At 41.1% G+C, this 20,958-nt stretch overlaps 1 protein-coding gene across 4 annotated transcripts in view; it reads left to right on the top strand.

Annotated features, from left to right (window-relative positions):
• Positions 1–20,958, top strand: part of CAMSAP2 (calmodulin regulated spectrin associated protein family member 2) — a 165,949-nt gene that overhangs the window by 129,813 nt on the left and 15,178 nt on the right. For 2 of the 4 annotated variants that reach the window (XM_073592945.1, XM_073592944.1), the window contains 3 exons: positions 213–285; positions 1,884–2,008; positions 2,096–2,214. In XM_073592945.1, coding sequence (XP_073449046.1) covers positions 213–285; positions 1,884–2,008; positions 2,096–2,214 — 317 coding nt within the window. Of the gene's footprint in view, positions 1–212; positions 286–1,883; positions 2,215–20,958 lie in introns of all 4 variants that reach the window. The other 2 variants (XM_073592943.1, XM_073592942.1) reach the window with 1 other exon arrangement.

Below are 20,958 nucleotides of genomic sequence, written 5' to 3'. Positions count from 1 at the left end.
TCTTACCCCTCATTTGGTCTATTTTTATCTCACCAGAGTTTTTCCCGGACAGAGCTCAATTTTATTATCCCATATCTTTTTTTTATATATAATTTTTAATTTTTCCATTTGGGGTCATTTAGAGACTATAGAGTTTCCACTGGAGCTTTTTTTTTTGTTTTATCTTAAGATTTATTTATACTATGTAAGTTTAATTTTCTTCTTTTATGCAGTGTCTGCTTTTTCCCTGGCCTCGCTGAATGCAGGTGACAATGAAAGTGTAAACTCAGAGAAAAGAACACCAAGGTAACAATTTTTGACAGCAGAAGAGTTTTGGAGGTTAAAACACCTCTATTAGTATAGAAAACAAACAAATACCCTTGTGCCTACCTGTGTAATAAACCAAATAAAGTGCCACTGCTGCTGAAATCTAGGAGTGTGCTAGAGAACTATGTAAAATACTTTTAGTAGGACAAAGCCAGTTGTTCTTTTGAAAAGCTACACTTGCTCAAAGATTTTTTAGCATCTGACACTTCTGGATTGTACACTACCATTCATGTAGGACACAGTAGAGACATGTGAACCAAATATGTTCTAAATATATATACTCGCGCTAGAAGTGAAACAATTGGGAAAAGGATTTTTCTACAAAATATCTTGCAGCTGCTGTACACAAGGTGCTATTCACTTGACAAAACAAAAATATATATAAATTACAGCGAGTGCAATTATAAACTATAACCTAAATAATCATATAATACAATTCAATAGTAAGTAAAAGTCCATATATTAGTGAACAATGTGCTCCAATCCATAAAGTGAAAAAATTTGAGGTGTGCAACACCCCCTCCTGTGTTCCCCACTCCCTGGATGGAATGGACCCTTAGCTTTTCAGTCTAGAGGTCGTTCCAGGCTTAAAATGGTGGCCAGGGATGGCAGCTTTACATCAGTTCACAAGGCAGCTCTCACATGCTCATGATAATCATCCATAGATAATAGTACCCAAAATGAAATAAAAGGAGGGAAATATAGTGAAGTACTGTTTGGCAATATTTATTGTGCAAATAGAGTGAATACTTACAAAATGCAGAGTAAAAACAGGCATATAGCGTCAGGAGATTGCAATAGGAAATGCCGTTGTTAGCGTGCGTTCCACGGATAACCAGAAGTGACGTCTGTTGGACTTGGAACTGGAAAATACGTCGACGCGTTTCGACCTCCCACAGGGCATCATCAAGGACCTCCTTGATGGAGCACATTGTTCACTAATATATGGACATTCACTTACTATTGAATTGTATTATATGATTATTTAGGTTATAGTTTATTATTGCGAGCACAGTAGAGACATGGGCTGGCAGAATGATCTACAGCGAGGAGCCAGACTTTCAACACACCAGGAAGTGTCAGATGCTAATAATTCTCTAGCTTTTCTTTTCAGGAAAGTGAAAATGGGTGGCATGGGCAGGTAAGTATTCTTTCTCTTGCAAGGAGGGATTTATTTATTTAAGCAACCAAGTTTCTTAAAGCTGCAAACTATTTTCACATTTCAGCCATTGACCTATTAACGCCACAGTAGCTTGATTGTTTCTTACGGTACACAAATGAGATTTGGCAAACAATGCTTTTGATGGCTTTTTTAAATTATTTATATAAAAGTTATAAAATAAACTTCCAGTTTGGACCTGTGATAATTTTAAAACTAGTGTTACTACAAGTATCTTTTAAAATATCGATTTTATTCTGTGATTTGCTCCTTTTATCATCCCAAAATTATACTTTTAGAAAAAAGCATAACAAAGATTGATTTTTCTTATGTTCTTACTCGTAATGCTTACACTACAAAAATAAAAAATGATTGCACTTTCTGTTTACATTCTTAACTGACATGCATTGTTGTTCAGCCCATTTAGGTCAGAGTCTGTCGAAGGATTCCTGTCTCCTGGCCGCTGCGGCAGTCGTAATGGTGAAAAAGATTGGGAGAATGCCTCTACTACTTCTTCAGTAGCATCAGCAACAGAGTATACAGGTGAGCAATATGTGTATACTCAGAATATGTTGATTTTCTTTTTCTGTTCTATATATTCAGTTAACACCAGTTATCTCTTGCCCACAGGACCAAAATTATACAAAGAGCCCAGTGCTAAATCCAATAAATATATCATCCAGAATGCTATCTCTCACTGTTGCCTGGCTGGCAAAGTGAATGAAGGTCAAAAGAACAAGATATTGGAGGTCAGTATGTAGAAGATCTTTGATAAGCAAGGAACTAATATAGCATTGTTATGTATAGTTGATTTATTTTTATTATTTTTTTTTTTAACATCGCAGTTAGACACATGCCTTATTTTTGTTGAAATATATAGTTTGTCTTGACACATGCACATCTGATAGATTTGGATGGATGTTTGATAATGTAATAAAGTTTAAAAAAAGCTATATAGGGTTTTCCCAATTAAAGCTTTTTTTCAGAGATATTAATGAAGCAGTTAGTGTGACATTCACCAAACATTCACAGGTGGTTAAAACAGTGAAAATCATCGGTGCAGATGACAGGTAAATATTTAAACTTATGTGAAGCCTGCAACTAACAAGAAGACTATTACATTGTATGCACAGCAAATTATCTAAATTGTATATGCAGCACCTTATCTACAAAGCAACTTTAAAAAAAAAAAGTTTCCAATTATCTTAAAGCAAAGCTTCCACTTGTCTGGCTCCTCTCTTCCCCCTCCGGTGCCACATTCTGGTTTTGACAGGTAGAAGTCAGCTGGAAGTTCGACCCATCACCGCAGCAGGCCCATTGAGAAAGTGCAGCGCAATTCGCGCATGAGCAATAGAAAACCGGCTGTGAAGCCGCAAGGGATCCCTGGACAAGGCAAGTGCCCTAATAGTAAAAGTCAGCAGCTACAGTATTTGCAGCTGCTGTCTTTTAATTTTTTAGTAGGGGGGCTGCAGCTCCGCTTTAAAGTCTCCTTCACATGGCCGATTACTTGCATCCACCAGATTCCAGTTGGTACTTTCGGCTGGAATGATGTGTGCAAATAGCGCATGGCACTCAGCCAGTACAATGTTCAATGGCAGACTGGCAGCAGCCATTGCAGTTCACACGCATCTGTACAGCAAGTGATTTCCTGCAGTTAGACACCACTGTCCTAGCCTGGACACAGTAAGATGTGTTAAAACTATTTTTATCCTGCAGTTACCTTACCACAGACATACAGTATCTTTAGAAATGCCATGGATAGTCAGAATGTGCTCCTGGCTTAACACAGGAAATCTGCGGAAGGGTTGGAGGAGTCTCACCCTTTTCCCCATCTACTTTGACTGCAATTACTCTTAAGCATGGGGAGCCTGCCTCCCACTCAGGCTGCTGGGAACTAAAGCCAGAGTTCTAACCCCTCTGGCATAAAGGTGCGTCCCCACTTCAAGAAGTGCGTGCATGCAGACAGATCTTCTGATGGTTTTCTTCCCTTGCATTTGGGTGCTCAGGACATCCCTCTTAGTCCATTAACTAACCCCTTGTGTGTGGCATATCCTTCAGCAGCCTCTCATCCCCCCCTTCTACCTGTCTTCCCAGGTCCTCCTGGGTTCTCTATATTTTGGAACCCCTGGCTCCCATACAAGCAGGAACTTGGTCTCTGGAGTTGTATGCCTTCCAGAATGTCCCTCCCCATAGCTCAAATCCTTGCTAAGGAAGTCTACATTCTGTGGATAAGTGCATGTTTCTCTGCCTGTCAAGGGTATCTCTACTTTTCCCTTCAGGGGCTTTTAGGGAACCTACTGTTGGTCCCCTCTTCTCTTTGACTCTTGATCCTCTTTAAGACATCCATGCAATCCCTTAGAACCAAGAAGCTCCCTGGTGCGATTTAGCAGTCTCTTGGGGTGTATGGAGTGGTCTCATCTCCCAGTGAAGGAGGGACTCTATTTTATGGGAGTGCCCCAAACCCTGGGGCATCAGTCTGGTTCCTCAGAAAAGTTGGTCCTTGTTTCTTCATGGGATCTCATTCAGTTGGTCTCCATTGAATGTCCCTTAGGTGTTGTAAGACTTTTAACTCCGGGAAGGTTTGGGAGTCCTCCCTGTGGCAGGATGAGTGACTTTGGTGATGTGGAGAGTACATCTCTCATTCACACTGTCTCCTTTAGAGACATTGCATTGCTAACTTGCTTCTCATAACCTGCTAGTCTCATAACCTGCTAGTCCCTTCTCCAAAAGGTCACATTGTGTGGAGACCCCCATTATGGGACTTTTTGGGCAGCAAAATACAAGTATTAACTGACATATCAAACTTTATTGTAATCGATTATGATAAAAGTCCATTGGATAAAAGACAATTGCCGCTATATATTTGACAAACATAACATGATATAAGCTGGTGTTACAAGATTACATTACAGACTATACCCTTCATCCTTATTGCAAACCTTATGCTGAGGTTGTAGCTCATTGGTAGGGAATACCAACAAGCTACAGAGAGAGGTTCGAACACCTATGCACGCTATAGGCAGACCTTCACTAGAGGACCCTGTCCCAAGACCGCACTCGCTGGAATCCTGCTTCAGGTATTCCCTACTGGGGATAGAGTACATCTGGAGGCCTTTGTGGGATCTGATTACTCTGGCCAACTTTTTAGACTCTTCTCTGACTGGTTCCAAAGTCTCTTGAGTGTTTTAGCGGCCAGGCCTTGCTCCTCCTCCTGCGTTTTATGTGCACCAGTCTAGGATTACAACAGAGCTTTACATCGTCCCCAATTTAGCTGAGAATGCCCTATGGCTGCTATGCATTGATCACTCCTCAAAACATTCCACTTTGGGTTCATTCATTTGGTTGGTCTTGGAAGAGAAGGAGAACACATCACAAAAATTTAATGACTCAAATAATTTGTCCTTGGAAGAGAGTCCCTCTGCCATGGTATCGCTGAAATTAAGACAATATTACGTTGGTGGAGGAGATTTACAAATGCATCAAGCTGAAGCTTCCTGTACAGGCCCTAAAGAGACTAGAATAGGGTACAAGAAACAGAAGAAGCTTCCTACTACGTGGCTGCTCAACCTGTGGCCATCAAGCTGTTGTGGAACTACAAGCCCTATGAGGCATTGCAAGGCTGAACAGTTACAAGCATGGCTCCCAAAGGCAGAGGCATGATGGGACTTGTAGTTCCACAACACTTGGAGGGCCACAGGTTGAGCACCCATGCCCTACTATGTTCCCTGTATATGCCTTAGTGAAGTATGTTTGATATGAGGGCTGGTATTCTCCTAAAAAGGTTTGTGTACCTCTGAAGCACTTGTTCCGGAGATTATTTCTTGCCTCAATAAAACACTTGTAGTTGTAAAATGACCAAACAGATAAATGTTTTAAAGCCCTGCTCAAGGTCTACCCCCACCTAACTGCTAAGCCCATGTGATAGTGATGGCAGTGTGTCAGACTCTTGGAGTCTGGTCTTGGCAGATGGCCAAAAACCTTAGGGGCATCTTGCCAGTTTCTAAGTTACGCGTCAGCTGGAATAATTTCAAGCAGCCTTTTACTATTGTGTGGCTGGAATGAGCAATATGCTCCTCCAATCCTCTTCCAGTGAAGTCTTTGGTAGAAATGCTGGTCAGCTGAGAACACCTGTAAAAAAAAAGATTGGACTGGATGCCTTTTAAGGGTGAAAGCCTCTTTAAGGAGGTATTGGATACTTACATCAAGAAGGTTACAGGGAATATAAATACCCTTTTGCCCAAAAAAAGAAAATGAGGATCTCCACTGGCAAACTGGGTACATGGGGGAAGGGAATAATAATCTTCTGTTCTCCCCATGCTTCTACCTTTTTAGGTCACACTAGGCAATTATTTCCATAGAAGGTCTTGGCCATCCAAACCCTCCAAGCTGGGTCCAAAGTCCCCTTCGCAGGGAAGGGCACCCCCACTGAGGTCAGTGGGAGACCGCTATTGACTCTTTTGACTGTTTGGTGCTGAGCACTCTGACACCTGGGTACAGGGGGTTGTGCCCTGTGGTTACAAGCTTGAGTTTCGTACCCAGGCCCCACCTAATTTCCTGATCTCCAATGTACCATCCCCTCTGTGCAGAGCTCAGCTTCTTTTGGAATTTGTGACCCCTGTTCCTCATTCCCAAACTGAACAAGGATGTCAGACCCATTCTGCACTTCAAATCCACAAACCCCTTTTTTTAAAGGTCACAAAGCTCTGAATCGAAATTAATGAGATCAGTCATAAATGTTCTCCACACAGGAGAATTCATGGCCTCTATTGATATGAAAAAATAAAAAAAGTCGCGCTAATAAAATGTGATAAACAAAATATTTTGAACACCACGCATGAATCTAACATGAATGATATCAAAGAGATATTGAATACACCAATATACCCAACATGTGAACAAATCAATTAATAATGTACAGTAAATTGAGGTGAATTAAAACAGCTGGAGTCCAAAAAAAGTCCCTAAAAAACAACAAATATAAAAACTTTTCTTCCCAAGTGACAGGTGAAAAATTCTTCTGTTGTGGTGAATGATGTGAATAGATGAAACCTCCACCTTCAGACAAAGTAAATGCTGCCGCTTACCAGATGATGTTGGTCCCTTATTACAGGGGACCACAATAGGCAGACGGCTGCAACCCCAGCCCGGGATCTCAAAGGCAGGCACTAGATACCATCACGTCCCACAAAGTCCCCTTCACAGATCTCAGCAGGATGGTAAGATTACCATAAAAGACACAAGATAATCCACATAGCATAAAACTCTTTACATTTATTGAGTTAAAATGCCAAATGAACACTTACAGGTAAGTAGATAAATGACAGCGTAAAAGAACAAGCCGGCCGGCTCCAAAACAGCCTGTGACTTCCGGGACTAAACGTGTAGCGGTGACGTCAGGACGTGGCTCCTCCTCCCTACATCGTTTCGTCACTACAGGACGTGGTTTTTATATTTGTTGTTTTTTAGGGACTTTTTTTGGACTCCAGCTGTTTTAATTCACCTCAATTTACTGTACATTATTAATTGATTTGTTCACATGTTGGGTATATTGGTGTATTCAATATCTCTTTGATATCATTCATGTTAGATTCATGCGTGGTGTTCAAAATATTTTGTTTATCACACTTTATTAGCACGACTTTTTTTATTTTATCTTGGTTTGTATTGTATAACATTTTAGTCGCAGCTATTCACGTTTATTATTTTCACTTAGTTTGTTAGCGCAGTATTTTTCTTGTTATCTATTGATATGAAGGATGCATACTTAAACATACCAATCTTACCTCCATTCCATCGCTTTCTGTGCTTTGCATTGGAAGAACAGCGTTTTCAGATTGTAGCTCTTCTCTTAGAACTGGCCATGGCAATAGCTCCTGAAGTTTTTTCAAAGATCTTGGCAGTCATTGGCAGGGACTCCAGATGTGGACCTTCTGGCATCCAGATTCAACAACAAGCTGTACATATTTGTGACCAGTTATGGGACCTGTAAGCACTTGCAGTGGGATGCACTGGTGACTCCATGGATCAATTCCAGTCGATCTATCACTTTCCTCCTCTGCAACTGCTACATTGTCTGCTTTACAGGATCAAAGTTGAAAGGATGCTTGTAATTTTGGATGAATTGGTTCTTGGACATGATTCATATGCTGGCTGAACATCCTTGGCCTATTTTGGACAGACTCTTGAGACAGGAGATCTGGTCAATCTTCCTTCCAGCTTCATGGTCACTGGCTTTAGAAGCATGGCTGTTGAATCCCAGGTCCTGTGGGGAGAGGAGAGAGACCTCTTGCAATGTGCATCACCCTACTTGGAAGGCATACTTTCATTGGTGTGAGTAGAGAAAATTCTGCCCTTGCCAAAATTCTGTGGAACACTTACTGGATTTTCATCGGGCCTGGAAGAGAAATTGGTATCGAGTACTTTAAAGGTTAGGTCTTAGCCTTTTTGTTGCAGGGACCTTAGCCTCTCACTCTTTGGGGAAGTCCTTTGTGCGGGGGGTCGCTCACAGTGTTGCACCTCGCCGGACTCCTGTGATACTGTGGGATGTTCATCTGGTAGCCGAAGTCATCCAAAGGCTGCCTTTTGAACTGATTTCTGGTGGCAATTTCTTTTGCCAGACAGGTTTTGGAACTGCCTAACTAAGAGGCCCTGCGCGGCTCCGAAACATTGCACTTATCTCTGTGATGTGATCTGTCTGCAATAGAGAAACCTTTGGACAGTGATTGTTGATCCATGGTGTGCTTGCAAATATATACACAGGTTTTGGAACTGGCTGCTTTATCTTATTATAAGCCTTTTTTGGTATTGCACAAGGACAACAAGGATCAAGGTGGTCTTGTGATCAAACTCTTCCTTCATGCCTAACGTAGTATCTGGATTTCAGGTATAAGAAAGATAGGGGGCGCTAGATACCATAATAATCAAGTGCTCTAAATAAATATATCTCCTGCATTACCAAGAGAATGGAAATGTAAGAAAGCTAGGGGACGCTAGATACCATACTATTCAAGTGCTCTAAATACATATATCTCCTGCATTACCAAAAAAAATGAAAATCATAATAATGACAAATCATAATTAGATTACACATTGAAGTGCCCACAATAGTGAAAAAAATATATATAGTGATTGATTGTCCACATAAAAAAGTGATAGAAGTAGTTGAAGTGATATCTTTCAATATTATCCCAATCTTGTTGCTGAAAACAAAAGGTTTTCCATCACCAAAGAAAAAATAAGAAAGGAAAAACACCTCGAAGTAGTAGATATCTGCTTACCAGATACCAATGACTCCTTTAGTTAAAAAGAGAGTCACTAGCGCTTGTGCAGGGTTGTGCCTGCTCACATGGATGGCTGGACTGTGGTTGGTATTATAGGCATGGATCGTTCCCGTCAAGCTCATTCAAGATAGGATAAGGATACATAGGAAACAAAAACAGTCTCCATAGCGTAAAACCATTTATTAAAAAAGTAAACAAATTAAAAAGCCAAATGGCCGCTTACATTGGTGGGTGCCTACCCGGCACTGGGGCTGCTTGCATGTCAGGGTGACTTCCCAGTCAGAAATAGCCTTTCATGTCTCCTCCACGCTGGCGTGCGTTCCAGCTTACACAGGGGGGCAGCCAAAGGATCCGGATGTTGTTGGGTGATAGGACATGTGACCACGTACCGCTCCGACGTACGTTTCGTAGTAAAACGTCTTCAGGGAAGCGTACGTTGGTCACTGGAATGGTGGTTTTTATTAGGAACAGGAAGGGGGTGGGTAATTGGCATATGGGCCACAGGAACTGTGCTCATAGCAATAAAGTTGGAAAGTTCAACTTTGGTCTGGAGCTTAGCTCCATCTTGTGGATATTTAATATATTGTTCACAAAAGACTCCTTATTTAAAAACGAATGTGACTTTTATTAGGAACAGGAAGGGGGTGGGTAATTGGCAAATGGGCCACAGGAACTGTGCTCATAGCAATAAAGTTGAAAGGTTCAACTATGGTCTGGAGCTTAGCTCCATCTTGTGGATATTTACTATATTGTTCACAAAAAACTCCTTATTTAAAAACAAATGTGACTTCATATCAACCATCTCCTAGGGGGAGACGACATGTTGTTATAGTCCCCCTACTGGTTAAAAACAGGTAGGTAAATCCACCCATATAGGTGGTGGGGAAGTGAGAAAAATATATAAGTGAATAAAATTAATGGTGGTGTTTTTGTAGAGAAAAAAGGGGGGGAATCATGTAACCCTGAATTCTATAACAGCCCCAGTCTCGGTTTACATACAAAAATGATTACAAAACTGAATAGCATTTCATAAACCTTAAAAGGCTGCAATATAACCTATCCCTGTCTGACTCAAATAATAAAGAGGACAAAGAAGAGGGGGGGAAGAGTATTCCATCTTGCACCCTAGACAGCTATCTCTGACCACAACCATAATACAAGTGGTGCCTAACTCACTCGCATGATCTGAAGTGGACAGATAATAATATTCCTAGACACTCCTGGACTCAATCATTTGTAAGAAAACAATTAAGGTCCAGATCTATATTCATCCCATATGGTTGCATAGTCCGTAATTTATAAAGCCAGTACGTTTCATTCCTAGATATTGCCCTTTTCATATGGGTACCTCTCCAATCCCTAGAGATTTTGTCAATCCCATAGAATGTACATAGTGATGGGTCACTATCATGGTAAAGTTTGAAGTGTCTTGAGACACTATGATTAGGGTATCCCTTTTTAATATTTGTTAAATGTTCATTTATTCTTACTTTCAGTTGGCGTGTGGTTCTGCCCACGTATTGAAGGGAACATGGGCATTCCAGAACATATGTTACGTGATCAGAATCACATGTGATGAGAGGTTTGATATCAAATTGTTGTTGTGTTACTATAGATTGGAATTGGGTCTTCTTTTTCTTGGTACCTGGTTTTCTGGTTATTTTACAAGCATTGCATCAATAGTGAAACCCCGAACCATCCAGGAAAGTGGGAGGTTTCCCGGGGGGATCTGGTACATTTGGAGCCAAGCGATTCCTCAGGGTAGGGGCCCTTCGGTAGATAAACTTAGGTTTATTGGGCAGGGAAGATTGGAGATCTTTATCTTTGAGTAGGATAGGCCAGTATTTTTTGAAGATACCTTCTACTGTTTTGTATTGGCGATGAAAGCCTGATATGAACGCACAGTCACCCTTATATTCTTGTTTTGGTTTGGGGACCAATAGGGACTGCCTGTCCATATTTGCCACCTGTGAGACCAATTTTTTCAAGATATGGGCAGGGTATCCCTTTTCTCTAAATCTAGTGGTGAGAATTGCTGCTTGTGTGAAATAATCCAAGATGTTATCACAATTTCGCCGTATACGCATGTATTGCCCTTTCGGTACAGCTCCTATCCATTGCGGATGGTGACAGCTGTGTGTAGGGACATATGCGTTACGGTCAGTTTCTTTAAAAAAAGTCTTTGTACTAATATGATCACCTTGTTTGAAGAGTGTTAGATCCAAATAATTCACCGTGGCCAGACTGTACTCCGCTGTGAACTTTAGATTGTACTTATTCATATTCATACACTCCAAAAACTTGTTAAAACTTTCTTTGGTTCCCTCCCACAGAATCATCACGTCATCTATGTATCTTTTATACAGAAGAAGTGAGTGAGGTCTGTTTTTGAAAATGGTCTCTGATTCCCATTTATTTAACGTAATATTCGCCACGCTAGGTGCATAGCGGGCTCCCATGGCTACACCGCCAATTTGGTTGTAGTAATCGTTTAATGCCCAGAAATAATTATTCCCCATGGCCATAGATAATCCTTTAATCAAAAATTTGATTTGTGATTTTTTCAGGGTGGATTGGTTGGTGAGAGCCCACCTCACTGATTCTAACACATCTGTTTGGCGAAGGTTTGTATACAAAGACTCGATGTCTATTGTTACTAGTAAAGTTTGATCCGTGATGATGGTAGATTGTAACAGTGTAATAAGTTCTCGACTATCTTTGAGATAGGATTGGCTCTGTGGGACTAGAGGCTGGAGGAAGGTGTCGAGGTATTCCCCCACCCTAGAGTACAGAGAGCCAATCCCACTCACTATTGGACGGCCTGGTGGGTTTACCTTATCTTTATGTATTTTTGGTACTATATAGAGTACCGGAATTCTGGGTGTAGTTAGGTTCAAATAATCTGCTTCTTTCTGAGTTAATATTTGTTTACTGGTACCTTGGTTGATCCAATACATATTTCCACAAATTTTTTATTTTTTTATTTTTTTTATTTTTTTTTTATTGTTGGGAATGTTTTCTTACTAGATGTACCACCAGTATATGTAATTCATATATAGTATCTGCTATCGACACCACTGGCGCGAAGGTTTCTATTATTTTCTACTGTTTGAGTTTGAATAATTTGGATTTAAACTTGTCACTTATCGCAGCCATGGATGTATTTAATTTTATGCAAAATAGACAAATTAACGTGGAAGAGATTTTCCAACAAACATCTACCAATAATGTAGATTTGGATAAGGGATTCAAACAACTCAAATATGACACTGAAAAACAAATTAGGCTGTGGTGGGATATTGCATCTCTGGAGATGTATATAGGCAAAAATTTAACCCCCAGAAGTTTAAGATGGGATGTTAGCCCCAATGATGGAGTGGAGGATTTGAGACTACTTGATGAGTGGTACCAATTCTTCAACGCCTGTGAACAAAAACTAATGCAAATGATTGTAAGAAGGCGCGAAGCCAAAAAAGCTGTCTTGGAATCTAAGATCAAAGAACTCAAGACAACTATGGAACCACTTTTGTCCTCTAAAGAGTATTTAGACAAAGCTAAGGAATTAAACACCCATCTAGTTAAATACGATGGGGAAATCAAAGATAAAAAGCTCAAAAAATATTTTAGAGATACTAAGGACTATGAAGACAATAGGGTATACAAATGGCAACAAAATTTACAGCTGAACCCGTCCCAAGATCCAACAGTGGAGAGGGAAGTTGAAGTACACAACACTGTAGCGTCTATGGCAGCCCAAAGTAAAGGGGACCCCAATACACCACACAAAAACAATAGGACAGCACATGGTCCTATTAATTACCCTAAGGGGAATTCTCACCCATACCCTACCACATACCATTCACCATACAGGGGACCTAACTACAACAGACCCCCCCCCCCTACTGACTATAGACCCCCAGACTATGGCTACTATGCCAACAACCGCAATCAGTACCCATCAAGGCCCCCAAGGGGAAACTTTAGAGGTAATTTTAGAGGGAGACCAGTACACAACCCCTACCCACACCAGGGAGGGGGGGAATGGAGGGACTGGAAAGAACCATACAGAATCCCTTCCAACTCACAACAAAACCATATAGAAAGAGTAGAAAGAGAGGAAGAAGAGGCAGAGGGAGAAAGAAAAAGGAAGAGAAACAACTAAAAGCAGGATTATTTAATCTAACCACCATAGAATTTTCGGATGCAGAATTGGAAGTCTTGGCACAGGGATTAAAATTTGCACCAAATAAGAACCTAGATAAGTTCAATCTGTTCGTAGATATTGAGAAATATATAAGGAAACTAAATATCAGGAAACATTTTGCAGGGCAAACCAGCAACACTAGGATTCAGGAAATAACAGACCCTTTTGTACACAGTAATTTGAAAAATAATTTAGTGTTCAATCCCCAAAAGGGTTCTCACCACCACATAGAAGTATTCAAGAGTATGGTCCAAGATGAAGTACGCCAGATTGAAATATCACAACACAAAAACAACCAAAGAATATGGGAGGGAATAAAAAAACTGGAAGAGAACAAACAGATAGTGGTGAGACCTGCTGACAAGGGGGGAGGTTTGGTAGTACTAACCAAAGAAAACTATAATACAGAACTAAGGAGACAGTTGAATGACACCTCAACATATAAAAAGCTTAAAAGTAACCCTACCCCACAACTGAAACAACAACTATTAGATTGGATCAACCAAGGTACCAGTAAACAAATATTAACCCAGAAAGAAGCAGATTTGAACCTAACTACACCCAGAATTCCGGTACTCTATATAGTACCAAAAATACATAAAGATAAGGTAAACCCACCAGGCCGTCCAATAGTGAGTGGGATTGGCTCTCTGTACTCTAGGGTGGGGGAATACCTCGACACCTTCCTCCAGCCTCTAGTCCCACAGAGCCAATCCTATCTCAAAGATAGTCGAGAACTAATTACACTGTTACAATCTACCATCATCACGGATCAAACTTTACTAGTAACAATAGACATCGAGTCTTTGTATACAAACCTTCGCCAAACAGATGTGTTAGAATCAGTGAGGTGGGCTCTCACCAACCAATCCACCCTGAAAAAATCACAAATCAAATTTTTGATTAAAGGATTATCTATGGCCATGGGGAATAATTATTTCTGGGCATTAAACGATTACTACAACCAAATTGGCGGTGTAGCCATGGGAGCCCGCTATGCACCTAGCGTGGCGAATATTACGTTAAATAAATGGGAATCAGAGACCATTTTCAAAAACAGACCTCACTCACTTCTTCTGTATAAAAGATACATAGATGACGTGATGATTCTGTGGGAGGGAACCAAAGAAAGTTTTAACAAGTTTTTGGAGTGTATGAATAAGTACAATCTAAAGTTCACAGCGGAGTACAGTCTGGCCACGGTGAATTATTTGGATCTAACACTCTTCAAACAAGGTGATCATATTAGTACAAAGACTTTTTTTAAAGAAACTGACCGTAACGCATATGTCCCTACACACAGCTGTCACCATCCGCAATGGATAGGAGCTGTACCGAAAGGGCAATACATGCGTATACGGCGAAATTGTGATAACATCTTGGATTATTTCACACAAGCAGCAATTCTCACCACTAGATTTAGAGAAAAGGGATACCCTGCCCATATCTTGAAGAAATTGGTCTCACAGGTGGCAAATATGGACAGGCAGTCCCTATTGGTCCCCAAACCAAAACAAGAATATAAGGGTGACTGTGCGTTCATATCAGGCTTTCATCGCCAATACAAAACAGTAGAAGGTATCTTCAAAAAATACTGGCCTATCCGACTCAAAGATAAAGATCTCCAATCTTCCCTGCCCAATAAACCTAAGTTTATCTACCGAAGGGCCCCTACCCTGAGGAATCGCTTGGCTCCAAATGTACCAGATCCCCCCGGGAAACCTCCCACTTTCCTGGATGGTTCCGGGTTTCACTATTGCACTAGATGCAATGCTTGTAAAATAACCAGAAAACCAGGTACCAAGAAAAAGAAGACCCAATTCCAATCTATAGTAACACAACAACAATTTGATATCAAACCTCTCATCACATGTGATTCTGATCACGTAACATATGTTCTGGAATGCCCATGTTCCCTTCAATACGTGGGCAGAACCACACGCCAACTGAAAGTAAGAATAAATGAACATTTAACAAATATTAAAAAGGGATACCCTAATCATAGTGTCTCAAGACACTTCAAACTTTACCATGATAGTGACCCATCACTATGTACATTCTATGGGATTGACAAAATCTCTAGGGATTGGAGAGGTACCCATATGAAAAGGGCAATATCTAGGAATGAAACGTACTGGCTTTATACATTACGGACTATGCAACCATATGGGATGAATATAGATCTGGACCTTAATTGTTTTCTTACAAATGATTGAGTCCAGGAGTGTCTAGGAATATTATTATCTGTCCACTTCAGATCATGCGAGTGAGTTAGGCACCACTTGTATTATGGTTGTGGTCAGAGATAGCTGTCTAGGGTGCAAGATGGAATACTCTTCCCCCCCTCTTCTTTGTCCTCTTTATTATTTGAGTCAGACAGGGATAGGTTATATTGCAGCCTTTTAAGGTTTATGAAATGCTATTCAGTTTTGTAATCATTTTTGTATGTAAACCGAGACTGGGGCTGTTATAGAATTCAGGGTTACATGAGTCCCCCCCTTTTTTCTCTACAAAAACACCACCATTAATTTTATTCACTTATATATTTTTCTCACTTCCCCACCACCTATATGGGTGGATTTACCTACCTGTTTTTAACCAGTAGGGGGACTATAACAACATGTCGTCTCCCCCTAGGAGATGGTTGATATGAAGTCACATTTGTTTTTAAATAAGGAGTTTTTTGTGAACAATATAGTAAATATCCACAAGATGGAGCTAAGCTCCAGACCATAGTTGAACCTTTCAACTTTATTGCTATGAGCACAGTTCCTGTGGCCCATATGCCAATTACCCGATCCCTTCCTGTTCCTAATAAAAACCACCATTCCAGTGACCAACGTACGCTTCCCTGAAGACGTTTTACTACGAAACGTACGTCGGAACGGTACGTGGTCACATGTCCTATCACCCAACAACATCCGGATCCTTTGGCTGCCCCCCTGTGTAAGCTGGAACGCACGCCAGCGTGGAGGAGACATGAAAGGCTATTTCTGACTGCAAAGTCACCCTGACATGCAAGCAGCCCTAGTGCCGGGTAGGCACCCACCAATGTAAGCGGCCATTTGGCTTTTTAATTTGTTTACTTTTTTAATAAATGGTTTTACGCTATGGAGACTGTTTTTGTTTCCTATGTATCCTTATCCTATCTTGAATGAGCTTGACGGGAACGATCCATGCCTATAATACCAACCACAGTCCGGCCATCCATGTGAGCAGGCACAACCCTGCACAAGCGCTAGTGACTCTCTTTTTAACTAAAGGAGTCATTGGTATCTGGTAAGCAGATATCTACTACTTCGAGGTGTTTTTCCTTTCTTATTTTTTCTTTGGTGATGGAAAACCTTTTGTTTTCAGCAACAAGATTGGGATAATATTGAAAGATATCACTTCAACTACTTCTATCACTTTTTTATGTGGACAATCAATCACTATATATATTTTTTTCACTATTGTGGCACTTCAATGTGTAATCTAATTATGATTTGTCATTATTATGATTTTCATTTTTTTTTGGTAATGCAGGAGATATATGTATTTAGAGCACTTGAATAGTATGGTATCTAGCGCCCCCTAGCTTTCTTACATTTCCATTCTCTTGGTAATGCAGGAGATATATTTATTTAGAGCACTTGATTATTATGGTATCTAGCGCCCCCTATCTTTCTTACATCTTTTTTTGATTATCTATTTTTTTGATTATTCAAAAATTGGGGAGCAGCTTACACTGATTGTTTACATATTTCCACAAAGTTTTTTTTTTTTTTATTGTTGGGAATGTTTTCTTACTAGATGTACCACCAGTATATGTAATTCATATATAGTATCTGCTATCGACACCACTGGCGCGAAGGTTTCTATTATTTTCTAGTATCTGGATTTCACTTAAATGAATACTGCCTTGCATTTGCCCTATACTGCCTGGATGGATGTGGTGCTGGGTGTGCGGGTTAACATCTTTCAGGAAATCAGTTTATTTTTTTGTTTTGTCTAAGAGCTGTAAGAAGGGTCCCTCTGCCTCTCATCCATTATTGCTAGGTGGATTTGCCAGATTATTTATGGTGCCTGTACACTGAAGTGAAGGGTAAGGAGACCCCTTTCCCGTTAAGGCTCATTCTACTAGATCTGTTGGCACATCTTGTGTGTTTTAGCTTAAGGCTTATATTGCTTAGCAGTGTAGGGCTGTTACCTGGTCTTCATTTCACATGTTTATGAAGTTATATTGGGTAGATATTTAGGCCCCTGTTGATGCCAGTTTTGGCTGCAAGGTTTTGAAGGCAGTAATTTAAGACCATTCTTCGTTTGTATTTTGTGGTTCTCTTGACAATTTCTTAGTTGCCATGTTACCATCCCCTCTTTTCACTGCTGCGGGGCACCACATCAGATATGAATCCTGTATTGTACAATAAAGAAAATGTTTTTTTGACTTGCCTGTAAAATTCTCTTTTTGAGGTATGATACTGGACACAGATGGGACTGTGGGACTTGGTCCTAACATTGCTTGCTAGAAAAAAGAAAAATGACTCCTGCGCACAAGTGGATCACCAGACAGATAGTACAACGACACAGGCCTTGCTACCCTCAAGGACGAGGAATCCTAGTAGACAGCGAGAGAAAAGGGAAAAGGGGTGCATCAGCCTTGTGCATTATCTTTTATAAAAATATTTATTGAACAAAATGGTAAAAGGAAATAACTCACAAGCAATTGTAGAAGAAGGCACAACATGAAAATGCACCGACTGACAACATGCGGTCTAGGATGAGCGATACCTTCCAAGGGTCGTGGAGGAACGCATAAGCATCACTACCAGCTGACGCGTTTCGAAGGGGACATCCCTTCTTCATCATAGCTTAGCAGTGAACACTCCTTCAGCAGTCCCTATTTATGTGTGCCTGAATGTCAGTAAATTAAGGCGGGCGTATGGGGCCCCTCCCCCTAAAAAAGCCCCTCCCTTTTGTGCCCTTCAATCATATGGGCGAAAAAATAAAGAATAATGAAGATAGAAAAAATAAAAAAATATGTATATATAAAAATGCATACCAAGAAATCAGTACATACATGAATATTATTGAATGAGTGAATAAGTAATTGAATGAATGATGTTGATAGGGAACTACCCATGGTGGAGAGAGAAGGAACCATTGGTGGTGGATCGTGGCATGCTGCGCACATGGAGCGCAGAGGTGACATTAGCGTGAGATGTATTCAATGCAAAAGGTAGGGAAACCCCCCATTTAAATGCAAATGATCGTGTCAGAATAAGGGGTGTACCTGCAGTATCTTCTCAGGAGGTCCGTGCGTGTGGAGTGCCTCACCATCGAGTGTACAATGGGCCGATCATATCCGCGTGGCAGTCTCGTCCTGGAACGCACGCCGATGTGTTCGCGCTCCAGGCAGGAGGAAGGGGGGCCAGATCCACATCACTTCCTCCACATCCTAAGTAGCCCATCGATGATGTGAGCGGCGAGGGACAGCCCGGCGCCATATTACTGGAGGCGGGATTAGAATGTGAAGGGTCGGCCGCTCAGAGCTATCCGACGTAAGCCTGAGATTACAGCTGCCTAGCAGGCAGCGGCTCACACGGACTGGAGGACCATAGGGCCCCTAGAAAGAGACCAGAATGGTGCCTGCAGTGTTCACTGCTAAGCTCTGATGAAGAAGGGATGTTTGCCTTCGAAACGCGTCAGCTGGTTGTGATGCTTGTGCGTTCCTCCACGATCCTTGGAAGGTATCGCTCATCCTAGAACGCATGCTGTCAGTTTGTGCATTTTCACGTTGTGCCTTCTTCTACAATTGCTTGTGAGTTATTTCCTTTTACCATTTTATTCAATAAATATTTTTATAAAAGATAATGCACAAGGCTGGTGCGCCCCTTTTCTCTCATTGCTTGCTAGAAATCTGAGGCTTTTGTGGTAAGTGTTAAAGCTTTGATTGGCTTTGCCAGCGTCCGGTCACCTGATGGTATGGAATATAACCAGCTGTCACAAATATGAAGACCCATGTCCTGTACTGTACTCCAAAAAAATAATTTTGCAAGTCAAAAATTAAATTTTTCTGTTTTTTTCCTATATACAGCAGTTGGTATGCAAGCAGCAATACCATTTTTGGAGAAAACCAACACGGTAAAGAAACAGCAATGCTAAGCACAGTGCTCAGCTTATGTACATGGGGAAATGTAGCTTGTTTTTAGGCGCATTATGGTTGCAATTGAGATCATTTGAGACGCCTCCGAGATCCTTCAGAGTTCATTGACAGGTGCAATAGACATGCAGGTGATCTCCTTCTGATTTGCATTTGAGCTGTTTCCAAGTTTCATCAATTCTTGTGCTGCTTTCCAGTTCCTATTGATTTGAATGGGTAAAGAAGTTCTGACATGATAAAAAGCCCATCTGTACAGGCCCTAAATTATACCAATCGGGTATCATCTTTGCTTTCTCACCTATTAAGGGAGATAGAAATTACGTGAGGAATGGACACTGACAAACAGGAAAAACTGTAAGCCAGTTGCCATATAACCCCCTTCTCTACCCAGCATGCCTCAGTTTTTTGCTGGTGCCGTAGGAGGATGGACTTCTTTACTTCAGCTTTCCTGAGAAAAGTCTAACCACATTTTTGCTAGCTTTTTATTCTTTTGTTTTTTCACCCACTACACTGCTGCTTGAGCTGGTCTCTACTGTATATAGCAGTGTTTCCTAGCCTGACCTTGGAGTGATGTACCTGGGCTGGCCTGGAACACTAGATAGCTTTGTTTTTCACCATTTATATCTATGGTTGTTCCAGCAGCTTTTTTGTCTTAGTGCAATTTCACTGTTTACATTTTGGCCCTATTTTGCCAGTGGTAAGAATTTTCCTCAAGAGTTTTTGCACCCTCCCATGAAGGTATACACAACAAAGTTTGTCTCTTTCAAAGCTAGACAGCCAAGTTATTTTTTTATTTAGAATTATAGAATTTTTATTTATTTAAAATTAATCAGGGGAGCTTGGCAAAAACACTTGACATTAAGGCTGTAGCCATTGTAAAAGTGAGATTAAAATTAAAAGAAATATAAAAAATGCAGAAATTGATCACAGGGGCTCTAAGCGCATTTCAGCATGATCACTGCACAATCTATCCTTGACTTTCCTAGGGCCTTGGAACAGGTTGGGTCACCAGTCTCTGTGAACCCTGACTCAGATTCAAAGTCCCAACAATCCATCTTTGAAGAAATATTAAGAGACGTATGGGTTTTCGTTTTTTTTTTTTAAGATTTATGCTTACCTCGGTGGATGGAGCATCAGATCGATGCTGCAGCTGTTCCCCAGCATCTCTGCACTAAGAACTGAGCCACCGAACACCGCCGATGGCTCGGTTCTCACTCCTCCCTGAGCAGAGAGATGCTGCCTGTCAGTCAGCATTTTTCCTGCTCTGATCCTCCACGCTCATTGGAGTGATGAGCTGTGGAGGGGCGGGGAGCGGTCGTCTCAGCGGCTCGCTGAGACTGTCATCAATCAAGACAGCTGGCGGATCCAGACTTGGGAAGTCGGGATGACGCGCTGCCTCGATTGATGGCAGTTACGTCAGAGGAGAGCGGACTTCAAACTAAAGACAAAACTAATTGCATTCCTGTGACCCAGAGGAGAAGGCCAGCCTAAAAAGCTCCTTTAAATGTCACATATGGAGGAATGTGTCAACATTCCAAAACATTAAACCAACCAAAAAAAACTGTGGATGGATTTTTAGGCACCATTACATGCAACTCTTATCTCTACCACACCAATTGGCGGTCTGCCGTGTCCATAGGGTAGCAGAGGAGGTGCTATCTTTTGAAGAGACTGTTTTTGAGTCAACATCCGCTCAAATTTACGAGGAGTAGTTCCGGACCTTATTTATGCAGTGTGTTCTACCCTGCGTTTGGAGGAATCAGCCTGCTGTCCCCTAGCCTTGGGTCTTTCAGAGCCCTAGCACCCATCAATACCTTTTCATTACACCTGCTATGCAAGGTGTTTCTCTATTTGGAGTGGAAGCACC

This window comes from Aquarana catesbeiana, linkage group LG07 (genome assembly GCF_042186555.1).
Source record: "Aquarana catesbeiana isolate 2022-GZ linkage group LG07, ASM4218655v1, whole genome shotgun sequence".
Lineage (NCBI taxonomy): Eukaryota > Metazoa > Chordata > Amphibia > Anura > Ranidae > Aquarana > Aquarana catesbeiana.
The sequence above is the reverse complement of the archived record's forward strand: the minus strand, read 5'-3'. Positions and strand labels throughout refer to the sequence as shown.